Here is a 15030-nt window from a genome sequence, read left to right as displayed (position 1 = left end):
AAAACGAAACATGTAAGACAACTCAATATGGGAGGCAGCGGTTTATATGCACAAATTATTATTGTTGGAATGGAATTATGGGAAGATAATTAGGAAAATGTTATGGACATGAATAGTAAAGGATTACTGGGGCAGATATTATGAATGTAGGTAATCTACAGTGTCTGGTGATTTGTATTTAATATATTCGTATAGCACAAACAAATAGCAAGACACATCCTGGTTTTCAGATGCAATCCGCGATAAATAATGCTAAACACAACAATAAACAAAACAATAACTTATTATAGCACAATAAAGTAAAAGTTTAAGAATATTGTAGTATAACTTTATAAAAGCCAGTGCTAATGAGGAACAGATGAATATGGGGGTCTGGAGAATATAGATATTCAGTGCTTGCTATTGGCGGTTTGTTCACTTCAATGGCAGGTGGTATGGGAGACCTGTGATCTGGTGACTAGGGAGATCTGGTAACTTTAGTGGGCAGAAGGTCCATCAAAAAGGAGGTACTTTGTCACTTATCATTCACTACACACTACAATCTCTAATTAACTATTGGTGCTAAGCAGATTTCAGCAGCTTTGCAAATCGGTCTCTGATGTGCCATAGAAAGGAGGGTGTTGATCTTTGTGTAGAATTCATTTATAAATCCTGGGTACTTGTATAGACAGTGGAGATCCTAACACAGCTAGCAGCTGGCTGCTTCTGCTTTCCCCAAATGCCTGAGAAGAGCTCACTCTGATGTGTTGTACCCTTCTGTACTGAAGACATTGCTTGGAGCTAACAGTGTGGCATCGAGAAGCATCAGAGGGTACTGCTGTGTAGATTAGGACACTTATTTTCCAGGTTCTGCAGGAAGCCAGTTCCATCCTCTGTTACTTTTATAGTGCCCAGTTCGCTCCTAAATAATTTTTATGTGTGAGACCAAAACATAAAATAGAGTCAGACCTTGCGTGGCCCTGCGTGGCTTGAAAAATCAGGAGTATTGCAGGCAGTGCAAATCACTGCCTTGTGTTACTCTACCCCAGGAAGACATTCCATGGGTGGCACGTGGGTGTTCTCATGCGTCCACCCATGGATTTTGGAACATTCCTAGATTTACCATTAGTGGTAGACCTGAGAATGCATCAAAATGCTATGCCTCCCCAGGGGAGGCTTAACGAGGAGAGGAGAAATAAAATGCCTCTGAGGATTGATTTTGTACAGGACAGTGTCTCTTCCTGCAGAAAACCAATCCTGCCTATAACGCAGAGACCCTTGCATCATGACATATCATATTAAATATGGAACATTCTTGCCGTTTCCTTTTCATGCTGCACAGCAAGGTGGCTTGCTGCGTTGAGTTGTGTGAACGTACAATAAATCTGGGCCTATGTATATTCACCCAGGGATGGAAGAGAATAGGTTATTATAATGATGGAAGCAGCACACAGGTGAAGAAAAATGAAGACAGGGTAATTTAGTGTGATGGAAGCTGTGCTTAATTTCAGCCAGTGGTTGCCGGTGGGGAGCAACTGCATTCATTTTTTGGGACTGGCACTTATCAAGAGAGGGAAAACACACAATGGGGAAGAAAGAGGAAGAGAAAGATGGAAAAACTGTCACAAAGGGAGAAAGTAGGAACTTGCAAGAGTGTTATAAAGGGTCAGGCAGGATCCAATAGCGGATTAAAGAGGCATGAGGTGGATTTAAAATTACCTGCCTTCGTATTCTGAGCACCCACATTTAAAAGCACCATCCGCGGCCTTCTGAGCAGAGCTTTTGGCAGGGGCACCCATTCTTTTACAATTTAAGCACTGGGGTGGATTTGAGGTGGTCAGAATAATTAGGACAACAAAGGCACAGTAGACCTAGAAAATCTGAAAGTTGGTGAAGGGTAGGTGGCCAAGAAGCTTTGAAAAATATGGAAGACAGCAGATGGGTTAAAAGTTGACAGAAAACCAAGCACAGTATCTTTAAGTTAAGTCGATTTATAGACGTGATGGGTGACAATATACATGAGGGGTCTGCGAATGACTTTGATGCTGCTCTGTGAATGACCTGAAGGCTGGTCTGTGAATGACCCGCATCCTGGAGAATGGCTAGAGAGGAGCTGAGCAGGGGAACTGCAGAGGACAATAAACTAGATCTGAAAGGACCGGCAAACGGATGAAAATAAGAGCAATCCATGTCAAATAAAGGGCAGAAATCTGAACCAAGAAATGCAGTGGAAACGGTATACAAATCCCTTAGAACCGCCCAAAAGGTGGAAAGCTTACCAGAACGATGACTTCAATAGGTGTAATGGGGTCACAAAGAGCTGTGAACAAGTGTTTAGAGCATGTCCTTATTGGACATGCTTCTGTTTTAGCAAAGCCAGGACCACGAACTTGTAGTTAATGATAACTGTCCATTCAACTAACAGTGTCAGGTGCAATCATTTGAGCAAAGAATGTGCTAACATTTTTGTGCTCACGGGTGTAGGAAGATGGACATCTGACTATGGTTACCCCCAAACTTTTTGCCTGGTGTTTAGCTGGTTTTTGACATAGTTGGCCTGGGATCCTGCTATTCAGGGCCCCAGGCTGATTGCTCTCTCCTTAAAATGGACTCTATCGGCCTGATTCATCAAACAAAATTGCGCTCGCAAAGGGCCAGATTCTGAGAATCTGGCCCTTTGCAAGTGCGATTTTTGCATTTGGGATTCAGCATCCCAAATGCAAAAATCGCTAATTGCGATCTCGCAATTTTGCGAAGAATTACATTTAAGGAATCTCTATTTGAGATTCCTTAAATGCAATTATCATCCAATTTTTTTTTGCGAATTCGCAATTTCTGGCTGCAATTTACCGCGAGGTCAGACCTCGTGGTAAATTGCGAAAAATCCGAAAAATGCATTTAAATGCATTTTTCTGAGTTGCATGTTACACACACACATGGACATGTGTGTGTGCAACACCTGTGTAAAATTTCATTTGAGGGGTGCTAAAGGGTGTCCTTTGGACACCCCTGGCACCCTTCAAATCGCTATCTTATTTGCGATTAGCAAATTGCTAATCGCAAATAAGGAATACTCCCCATTCATTCCTATGGGCCTTTTGGCCCATAGGAATGAATGGCGAGTTATTCCTTATTTGCGATTAGCAATTTGCTAATTGCAAATAAGGAATATGTAGGAGTCGCATTTCTTTATGCAATTTCTACATGAATCCCGTTTTGCGAGTCCTTAATAGCGATTCGCTATGAATCGCTATTAGGGGCTCGCAAAACGGGAGAATGATGAATCAGGCTGTATGTACCTTAGGTGCATACACAATTGGAAGTGGTTCACCTTATTGGCCCCTGTAACAGTGTACCCTAGGTACCCAGGGCATAGGTGTTTCCAAGGCCTACCAGGGGCTGCAGCATGTATTGTGTCACCCCTGGCCTGGCCTCCATATTTGACACAACTGTCTGATCACTCAGCTGGGGTAAGTTGGTGTAATCACCTATTACTTAGATATAGTATCCCTATATCCAACCTTAAACTGGACACATATGTTCCTATCAGCCACTCCTATGGAAGGCCTCATCAATCCTGGAGGCAGAGTGCTTGGAAATATGTGAGATGGTGCTCTAGCATGAGCTGAGCCTGTCTGCAGCTGTCAGGAACCACTCCCTTAGCTGTTCCGGGATATTGCCATACCATATACTCTTTAGTGCATTATAATCCTCGCGGTTATATGCTAACTTTGGTTTGGCTTTATCAAAACATGTCGAGTAAGGTGTCATACGATTTGGAATACTATCCCCTCGACAGTTCTGTTGACGGGGAAAGCATTCCACCCTTCTAGAGGGACACGACTTGTGTGTAGCCTTAACCCCGGTTAACGTTAACCAGAGCCTCAGCGTCACAAAATGGACGCTGCCACCACAGACACAAGTCTGACCTCCTGCTGCTGGGAGTCCTTCCAGCGAGGGAGGCTTGGACAAAGGGTTTCCTGCCTTGGGAGATGCGAGCACCACCCCAGACAGGATTTTGTGTATTGGGTAGGACAGGGCTGAATAGATTGAGACATGCCCGGGGCACACAAGGTGTCCCCGTGCATAAACCAGTCCAAACCGGTCCTGGGACTTTCCAGACCCAGGCATGGCGAGGAGCTGGACAAAGGAAAGGGGGTGTAACCGCCCCCCTTCCTGGTCCCACCCAGAGGAGGGACCTAGCAGGTGATCCACCCCTCAGATTGGGAATAAGAGTGGGAGCAGTGCCAGAGCACCTCAGATCATCCTGAATCAACTTTAAACGAAGAAGACGACTGGACTTCGACATTCTGCTGCACAGAAGACTGAAGAGCATTTCCCTTGTGGCCTAGGAGTGGCCACCCTGTGAACACAGGTACCAACCAGCAACTCGATGTCTGCTTTGCCGACGCCTCCCACCGGAGCCCGAGCCCAGAGCCTGACAAGACTCAGACTCTCAGACTTCTCACAGCCCGATCCACAGTCCCTGCGAAGAAGGGACCCGTGGAGGCACCGAGAGACGTGGGACCAGACCTCTTGGAAGGCACTCGAAAATCTGACTGCGCAGCATCAGAGGCACCCGCGACATTGTGCTTTGGGGACTGAGAACCCCCACCACCGAGCAGCCCTTGCACCGAAGATCAGCCCCCCAGCATCTCCACAATCTGCGTGGGGCCCTTTTGCATTGTGCCACTCGACGCGCCATCCCGGCCACTAGCCACGTGGTCAGCGGCCATCTTGGCGATGAAACCGACAAACTACACTGCAGGTCTGGTTGCTCCAGACTTGCCCTCGCTCCTGTAAAAGGGAGCACCCGCTCTGACCTTGCTGGTCCGAGTGATAAGCCTTTTTCGATTCCTGCATGTCTTGCATTAGCCAAGGCCTGTTTGCTTCAATCAAGTTGCCAACACCGCCAACAGCGAGAAGCCTGGGTGGGACAGCTCGTGATCGACTCCTGGACGTCCTCGACCCCCGGTGTCCACGTGGCTCCAGAGAGAAGCTACACCTCATTGCATGTTTGCACCCGACATCGCCTGGTTCCAATCTGGTTTCACGGTAGTCACTGGCTAGTGACTTTGAACGTTGTCCCCTCTGCTTTCAGGTTTTCACAACTTCAGATCCACCCTTGGATCCACCGGAACTCTTCACATCGAGCCGCCTGCAGCATCTTCAGCTCCAAGCACCATCGACCAGCGTGACGAAACCCGACACTACTTCGACCCTATGCACCCGCTTCCTGTGGGTGAGGTAACTCAGCAACGCCGGTGTCCCCACACTGGTACACACCTCTAGGGCCTGTGTCTTAAGTTTCAGCTTTCTAGGTCACTCGGAAGGTTCCTAACTAACTAACTTTGTAACTTTTACGCACCATAGACATTGCATTGGTGAGTGCGTGCACTTTAAACACTGCACCCGAGTCCCGCAGGCCTTTCCCGACTTAGTCACTGCTAGTCCCGAACAGCTCCAGCGATTCCCAAGGCCCTAGGCCTGTTTCCTTTTCGATTGGTATCTCTTATACCACTTTCTTAGAATATGGTTTAGGTGGCCCCTAGGGCTCATCCATATTGTGCAACTTTTGTGTATTTTAAACTGTGTTTTGTTTAACGCTTGTGCTTCTGTGCTCATAAAGAGTTCAGGGGATATTTGTAGTTAATAAATATATATATATATATTTTCAATATATATATGTGTGGTGTCCTTTCATGTGGTATTCAAGGGGGTTGTGTATGGTAATACAGCTGGCTTCACATGCCTTTCAGAGTTTAGCCTAAGACTGCTTTGTCCACGTTACCACTAGGATAACTGGTCTATAAGGTTGACTTACAACCGATCATCATAAGGGTTGTTTGGCATGGTACAAGGTGATCACTAGAATTAGTGAGCATCACATACCAGGCCAACTTCTCACAACGGGCATTCCTGATTACTTCCCATCGAGTTTGGAAACAGGTGTAAAATACAGCTGATACCTTCTGCCACTATTTGTAACTGATAGTTTTGCACCTGTTATTAGCTCATTGGTGACAGTGACACTGCCAGGGTGCACCAGCAAGCCTTAGTGAGTCCAGCTGTACAGGGGGAGGTCAGTCACTAGTATAGTTTGAACCACTAAGGGCAGTTACCCTGTGATGAATTCACGATGCGTGTGTGGGGGTCGAAGGTTAGTTCTCCCTTTTGGGAGATTGGCAAATGTAGATCATTGCATAGGCTGACTTTCTGGACCTACACCAGCCTGGGTACAGGCACCACCTGTTTAACGAAACATGAGGGGGGGCCCGGCATAGTAATTGGAGGGGCACACTAGGGACTCAATCAGGAGCTCGCCCGCCTGTGCTGAGGGGTCCCTTGGAGCTCCCCACACACCGCCGGGGCTGTGGGGGCCTGTGCTACGTCACTGGATGGCACAGCTACATGTAATTGCCTGACACTGAGTTTTCTGGTGATAAAAGAACAAACTGATGATTTTTTGGATTCTTTTGGTTTGACTTCACCAAGATATAGACATGAACGCACCGTCCCTGGCTCTTTCATGGCACTCTTTGATGATGCTGGATGCCATTGGAAGTAAAGACAATGCTGCAGACTGACAATGTACTGAAATGGTGTTGTCAGTGATTAGTGCCAATGTAGTGCTTTCTACTGTTTTTTGATCAGTCAGGGCTGGTGGCAACTTCTTTTTACTCTGAAAACAAAAGCCCCATGGCTAGGGGGGCGCTTCACATTTCTAGACATTGCTGCACAAGTGTCTAGATACTTGCGTTCCCATCAGGTCTTCTACTTGGAGTCTCCTAAAGTTGCTGTGACTGCAGGATGGTTGCTGAGAGTCTTTGTAGTAAACCTGTGCATTGACCCCTCAGCTCTACTTGTACACATAAAATGACCTGAATTCAATATGGCTTGAACCTGGGCAGCAGGCAGAAATCTGATTGTAAAATATCTATATATACAGTTTGTTAGAAATTGTATACACCCTGTCCAAGCAAGAACTACAATCCTACTCAGGGTCAGTAAAAACACACTCTAAATTAACCTGCGCTCAGCCCCTGCTAGCTTGGCACAGAGCAGTCAGGCTTAACTTAAAATGAAATGCGCAAAGTATTGGTGCAACACTTAAAACAGGCAAAACACCACACAATAATATACCACACCTGGTTAGAACAATAGAGCTTAATTTAATGACCAAAACAAGTCAAGTCAAGTCAAGTTAGAGACTCTTGTATAGCACACAAATCACCGCTAGGTCTCATGGCGCTTGCAGAAGCTCCGGCAGCCTAAACTAGGTCCTGATTGCATAATTATTGGTCAAACAGCCAGATCTTCAGTTCTTTACGAAAACCCTGGTGATCAGCCATAGAACGGAGATGGAACAGTAACTTGTTCCAAAGGTTAGGAGCAAGGAAAGAAAACGATCTGCCTCCACTATGTGACATACGGACACGAAAGGGCGTAAGCAGAGATTTTGCACAAAATCTTAGGGGGACATTAGGATGTCGGGCGGATTGCCTCCGCCAGGCTGGCGGTAGCCACCACCGGCCTAGCCGAGGCAATCTGCTAGGCCGGGCCAAAACTGAAAGTTCAGGCCAACCGTGATGGTGCGGTGTTCAGATACAGGGATCAGCCTTGACCCTCAGTATAGAACTTGGTTTGCATCGTTGTCGGGAAACATGCAAGGAGCAGGAATGAATGTGCCGTCGACGATCCGTATAAAGCCGAAGATGCGTCCGAAATGGAGGCGATGCACTGTGCAGTCAGCGAAGCGATGCACCCGATCCTTGTAGCAGCATGATGCTTCATCATAGATAAAGATGCGCAGTTTCTGAGTAGTGCAACAACGTTGACACGTGGATTTTGCTTGCAGCAACACTTTATACCCACTGTCAAGGGACCAGGAATGGGTTGGCACCACTTGGCAGAGCAAGGCTCATAGATGGTAGAGTCCAGGTGCTATAGCAGGGTGGTTGGAAGTCTTTGATGTCTCTGAGACTTCGGAACAGGAGGCAAGCCAGCAAGCCCTTGGAGTCACTCTGGGTACAAGTGATGCAGGCCCAGTCCATCTAACCCAAGCAAAGAGGGCAGCAGGCAGGTCAACACAGCAAGAAAGAGGTTCGTCCAGAGCATCAGTCCAGCAGAGTGGCAGTCCTTCAGCAGCACAGCAGTCCTTCTTCATAGCAGAATCTTTGTGTTCATAGGTAAAAGCCAGTTCAGAGCAATTGACCGACTGACAGCATTTCCGAGCCACAATTACTAAGAAGGAGATTAGGCTCCTCTGCTGCCTTCTATGCACTATGCTAGATTCAGGCAGGACCCATTATTGTCTGAACATAGTACATTCCCATTTCTGCAGGCCTAATGTGCTTGAAAGCACGATGCACCCTTTTCCGTGCAAGAGGTCACATAGGATCACTTTTGATTAAGGCTCTAGCTGATATGTTTTCTTGCGATGACACCGGCACTCATTTATGAGATCAGGACTTTTTTCCATCATTAGACTTTGACCGTTAGCAAGAGCGAGAGAAAGGCAGAACATGAGGAAAAAACAGATAAGATAAAGTTTCAGATGTAGAAAGCTGGGATAAAAGAGAACAGGAAAGAGTGAGATAGAAACAGGAAGTGGTGGAAGGCATCAAGTAAAATCAAGACTAGGTACCCACAGTATTCGACAAACCCGGTATACAGCAGCAATGGTGACAGGCATCCTGCAATTCTTCTAGCCTCGAAACTCATTTCTTTTTTACAAATGAAGCACACTCTCCTTGCCTCCTGCTTCTGTTCTCGAGTACAATGCAGCAACTCTTCTGCGACATCACTCAGCATCACCCTTCAATAAAAACTCCCTCTGGCCCAGTCTGAGCCTCTCTATGATTTTGCAGGCTGGCTGACTCCTCGGCTTCAACCACCCATGACAATTCGTCCTGTCCCACCCAGGAACACCCTCTCTACCACCCTCTTCGGCCTTCAGTAGATCAATATCCCCCAATTTTGTACCTGTGGCTCTTGCTGTCGGTTCGAGATTCCTCTGCCCCTGGTATCTCTTCTAGGTCTGGAGATTGAATAAAAGGAACTTACAATCAAATACCTTTCCATTGCTTTAGGAGCCAGCATCAGTAAAACAAGCACTGACAAATCCAACAAGCCTTGCTTTAAATTTGTATATAAGACATATAAAAAGGTGTTAATGGAAATGGAGGCAACATACATAGAGTGATGAGATAATTAAAGCAAAACGTATTTTCTTATCTGATCTGATCTGATAGCATGATGATAAATAGGGGCTCAAACCCACTCACTGATGATCCTGGCATTCCTCATACAAATTTGGGTCCAACCCCCCGTACAAACATTATACATACAAATGGGAAACAACCTTTACAACGCAAGCATACCACACAATCTCTTCACCACACATCATTTACCATGCAAATTCTTACCATGCATATGCCTTTACCACCCATGGTAAGGATACTTAGGGTAAGTACATGTGTGTGTGTGTGTGTATATATATATATATATATATATATATATATATATATATATATATATATATATATATATATATATATATATATATATACATACACATATATATATATATATATATATATATATATATGTATATATATATTTATATACAGACACACACACACACAAGTCGACCCTTGTCATCGGAGGGACCTGCCTGTGAGTTTTGCATGTACCTGGTGGGCATTTTGTTGGACATTGTAATTGGTTGGTGCCTGAGCCGCCAGCATTGGGAATAAAGGAGGTAGTTGCAGCCGACAAGGATTGCAAATTATTTAATTTGGGGGATGATGTCATCGGATTGACACGCACTGTGATGAGGTACAATGACTTGATTTAATCTGGCAAGGCAAAGGAGGTGTCCCAGGTATACCATCTCTGGATGTGCAGTAATATGACACCTGGGGTCTGTGGCTGCCCTTTCGGGCAGATAATTAGCAGGAGGACTCAAATGAGTGTGCCTGTTTGCATAAGAGAACATGACTAAATATTTGCAGTGTTTTATTCATTTTGCGGAAATATGATTAACTAAAGATCTGTATTGATCATTTTTATTGTTAACATGGAGGTATGGCGGCCGGAAATTAAGTAGACTATGATGGGAGCTGTCCTTTTTCCATTGCCACATTCTATTTTCCCCAGCAGGAACTTTTCGAAATTCAAAGGAAATAAACATGATTGAGCACACTTCATTTATTATTATGCATTGGGGAAGGCTACTCGCCGAAATGCATCTGCTTGAATAAATGGAATCAAGTGCCTGTGAGTGCTCCGAGTCTGTTTCATTGAAACGTATTGATCATATTTATGTGAGTCCACCTTCACGATCGGAGGCACCAGCCAGTGAGTTCAGCATGTACCTGGTGGACATTTTGTTTTACATATATATATATATATATATCGGGTGACCTGGGGCATGCAGGGTGGTAGGAAATTTGTGTCAGCCCCGTTGATGCCACAACTTTCCCACACAAAAATGTGTGGAAAAAGTAATTTTTTAAGCTAAGTTTAAGGTTTGCAGGGGATTCTGGGTAATAATATGTTGGGGGATCCACACAAGCCATACCTCCCTGGAATTCCCCGGGTGGTTAGTTTTCAGAAGTGTGTGGGTTTGGTAGGTTTCCCTAGGAGGCCACCAAGCACGGGCCCAAAACCCAGGTGACCCCCCTTGCAAAACCAAGGGCCAGATGTAGGAGCCTTAATACCGGTCGGAAACGGCCGATTTCGGCCATTTCCGACCGGTATTTGGCTTTTGACATGTAGGGGCCATTATTTTACAGAATCGGTAAATTTACCGATTCGGTAAATTTACCGATTCTGTAAAATACCGAATCGGTATTTTTACCGATTCGGTAAATCAAGATGTAGTTGGCACTCCACAGAGTGCCACAGGCCCTTAAGAGTCGTATTTTACCACCCAATCCTATTGGGTGGTAAAATACCGAATTCAGGTGTGCATGCACTTCTGTGCATGCACACCTGTGCAATGTGACACACAGACATGCACTTAGGGCATGTATGTGTGCCACATGGCACACAAGCCTGCACTTGGGGTGCTTGAGGGTGTCAAAGTGACACCCCCTGCACCCTTGCTGGATTCGGTATTTACCGATTCGGTAAATACTGAATCGGTATTTCCAATTGATTCCTAAGGGCGCAAAAGCCCATAGGAATCAATAGGGAATACCAATCCGGTATTTACCGAATCGGTAAATACCGAATCTTACAGATTCGGTAATTCCCCAAAAATAATGACCTACATCTCCCTCCTTCTAATTTACCGATTCATAAATACCGAATCAGTAAAATTCGGTATTTATGAGTCGGTAAATTAGATTTACCTACATCTGGCCCCAAGTTGTTTTGTGATGGCCAATTTTGATGTCACCTCAATACGTTTTGGGCCCTTGCCTGTCGCGGGTACTTGGGCCTCCCACATGAGTGATGCACCATTTTTATCGAGAGACCTGGGAGAGCGCTGGGTGGTAGGAAATTTCTGTCAGCCCGGTGATGCCACAACTTTTCCACACAAAAAATGTGTGGGGAAAAGTGATTTCTTTCAGCTAAATTTGAGGTGTGCAGGAGATTCTGGGTAAGAAAACGTTGGGGGATCCAAGCAAGCCATACCTCCCTGAAAATTACCTGGGGTGTATAGTTTTCAGAAATGTGCGAGTTTGGTAGGTTTCCCTAGATGGCCGCTGAGCACTGGGCCAAAAACCCAGGTGACCCCCCTTGCAAAACAAGGTCGTTTTGTGATATGCAATTGAGGTTTGCAGGAGGTCTGGGTAAGAAAACTTTGGGGGATCCACGCAAGCCATACCTCCCTGGAATCCCCAGGATGTCTAGTTTTCAGAAATGTGTGGGTTGGTAGGTTTCCCTAGGTGGCCGCTGAGCACAGGGCCCAAAACCCAGGTGACCCCCTTGCAAAACCAGGTTGTTTTGTGATAGGCAACTTTTATGTCGCCTCAATATGTTTTGGACCCCTGTTGCAGGTACTTGGGCCTCCCACACGAGTGAGGCACCACTTTTATTGGGAGACCTGGGGGAACGCGGGATGGTAGGAAATTTGTGTCAGCCCAGTGATGCCACAACTTTCCCATACAAAATATGTGGAAAAGGTGATTTTTTTCAGCTAAATTTGAGGTTTGCAGGGGAGTCTGGATAATAAAACGTTGGGGGATCCACCCACGCCATACTTTCCTAGAATTCCCGGGGTGTCTAGTTTTCAGAAATGTGCCGGTTTGGTAGATTTCCCTAGGTGGCCGCCGAGCACAGGGCCAAAAACCCAGGTGACCCCCCCTTGCAAAACCAGGTTGTTTTGTGATTGGCAATTTTGATGTCGCCTCAATACGTTTTGGGCTCTTGCCTGTCGCGGGAACTTGGGCCTCTCACACAAGTGAGGCACTATTTTTATCGGGAGACCTGGGGGAACGCTGGGTGGTAGGAAATTTGTGGCAGCCCGTTGATGCCACAACTTTCCCACACAAACATGTTTGGGAAAAGTGATTTTTTCAGCTAAATGTGAGGTTAGCAGGGGACTCTGGGTATGAAAACATTGGAGGATCCATGCAAGCCATACCTCCCTGGAATCCTCAGTGTGTCTAGTTTACAGAAATGTGTGGGTTTGGTAGGTTTCCCCAGCTGGCCGCTGAGCACGGGCCAAAAACCCAGGTGACCCCCCTTGCAAAACCAGGTCGTTTTGTGATAGGCAAATTTGATGTCGCCTCAATACATTTTGGGCCGTTGCCTGTCGCAGATACTTGGGCCTCCCACATGAGTGATGCACCATTTTTATTGGGAGACCCTGGAGAATGCTAGGTGGTAGGAAATTTCTGTCAGCACTGTGATGCCACAACTTTTCCACACAAAAATGTGTGGAAAATTGATTTTTTCAGCTAAAGAGATTCTGGGTAAGAAAACATTGGGGGATCCACGCAAGCCATACCTCCCTAGCATACCCCGGGTGTCTAGTTTTTAAAAATGTATAGATTTGCTAGGTTTCCCTAGGTGTCTGCAGAGCTAGGGTTCAAAAACTACAGCTAGGCACTTTGCAAAAAAAGGGTCATTTTTCACTGTGAAAATGTGGTGTGTCCACCTTGCGTTTTGAGCTTGTCGTGGGCACGAGGCCTACCCACACAAGTGAGGTACCATTTTTCTCAGAAGACTTTGGGGAACGCAGGGTGTGTAGAATTTTGTGGATCCACATAGATTCCATAACTTTCCACCACAGAAATGTGAGGGAAATGTGTTTTTTTAGACAATTGTTTAGGTGTGCAAGGGATTCTGGGTAACAGAACCTGGCAAGAGCCAGTCAAGTCACTCCATCCTGGATTCCCCTGGGTGTCTAATTTTCAAAAATGTATAGGTTTGCTAGGTTTCCCTACGTGCCGGCAGGGCTAGGGTTCAAAAACTACAGTTAGGCACTTTGCAAAAAAGGGCAATTTTTCACAGTGAAAATGTGGTGTGTCCATCTTGCGTTTTTGGCAATTTCCTGTTGCGGGCACTATGCCTACCCACACAAGTGAGGTACCATTTTTATTGGGAGACTTAGGGAAACTCAGAATTGTAGAGCAACTGTTATTACCTATTGACTTTTGATGCATTTCTGCCTTCCAAATGAAAGACAATGTGTAAAAAAGAAGTCATTTTGAAAAATTACCTATAATTCTCATGCTAGTATGGGTACTCCCGATTTTGGAAATGTGCAAATATCTACTGTTTCTAAACTCTATATTTTGTTCCCATTTCAGAAATACATAGGTGTCTTTCATACCAATTTTTACATGTATACATTTTCCCAAAATAATTGCTACATACCCGGTACATAATGAAAAAACATTGCAAGACGCTGCTCAGTTATTGGCTCTGGGTTCGTTGGGTTCTTGGTGAACCTACAAGTCCTATATATCCCCACCCACCAGAAAGGTCCATCAAATGTAACAGTATATTGCTTTCATACAGCTGTCATAATTAGAAGTTGTTACAGGTGAAAATGTTGAGACAAATGGCTGTTTTTTTCAACTAATTTTCATTTTTTCCTATATTTAACTGATAGTTTCTATAAAGAAACCTTGAAGGATCTACTCAAATGACCCTTTGCTGAATTCAGAATTTTGTCTACTTTTTAAAAATGTATAGCTCTATATGATCCATTATTGCTTTCATACACATTTCTACCATTAACTGGAAGGAGGTTGAGAGCACAAAAAATAGCAAAAATAGGCTATGTCCCAGAAAAATGACAAAACTGTGTAAATAATTGTGGTTTTCTGACAAAAGTCTGCTTGTCCCTGAAAGCTGGGAAGATGGTTATTTTAGTACCACAACCCCTTGTTTGATACCATTTGCAGGGAAAAATACCAGATGCTTTCATCTGGTGCCCTTTGTTTTACAATTTTCCCCCAAAATAACAAACAAAATGTAGCTGTATTTTGGCTAATTTCTGGGTCTCTTTAGGGGAATCCACAAACCTTGGTTACCTTTTGAATCCCCTTGATGTTGGAAAAAAAGCGCGCAAATTTGGCGTGGATACCTTCTGTGGTCAAAAAGCGACAGGGGCCTAAGCGCGAACTACCCCAAATAGTCAAAAAAGGCTTAGCACAGGGGAGGGGGGAGGGGGGGGGGGGGGTTAAGGCCTAGCAGCAAAGGGTTAATAACTAAAACTTGTGCCTCGCCATGTACTGCTTATGACCTCACATATGACATCACTTATGACATCAAAATTGACATAATTTATGACATCACTGATGACATTTCAAATGACATCACTGATGACATCATCCAAGGAGTGTGTTAGTTTGTTTTTTAATTTACATAGTGGTGGGTAACTACCACATTACTTTTCTACCTAATGTTGTACTGCCTGTGTCCAGCTAATCGGTATAATTGTTAACAAAACGCATATGGTCCTAATGCACTATAGGTGTGTAGCGGTATTTAACACGTTATAAATCTTTGTATTGAAAAGTAACTCTGTGTGTGTTGCTGACAGTTGACTTGTATTTATGTTCCACATATATTTTTTGGTACTGC

At 44.9% G+C, this 15030-nt stretch overlaps 1 protein-coding gene across 2 annotated transcripts in view; it reads right to left on the bottom strand.

Annotated features, from left to right (window-relative positions):
• Positions 1-15030, bottom strand: part of LOC147712880 (triggering receptor expressed on myeloid cells 2-like) — a 696111-nt gene that overhangs the window by 34161 nt on the left and 646920 nt on the right. Inside the window, exon 3 of one of the 2 annotated variants that reach the window (XM_086923543.1) lies at positions 8965-9019. The exons of the other annotated variant lie outside the window; for it this stretch is intronic. Within the exon in view, the coding sequence (XP_086779669.1) occupies positions 8965-9019 (55 nt within the window). The remainder of the gene's footprint in view (positions 1-8964; positions 9020-15030) is intronic. 2 annotated transcript variants of the gene reach the window in all.

The sequence above is a fragment of the Lissotriton vulgaris genome, chromosome 5, assembly GCF_964263255.1.
Source record: "Lissotriton vulgaris chromosome 5, aLisVul1.2, whole genome shotgun sequence".
NCBI classification, from domain to species: Eukaryota; Metazoa; Chordata; class Amphibia; order Caudata; family Salamandridae; genus Lissotriton; species Lissotriton vulgaris.
Note: the sequence above shows the minus strand (reverse complement) of the source record. Positions and strands in the feature narration are given on the sequence as shown.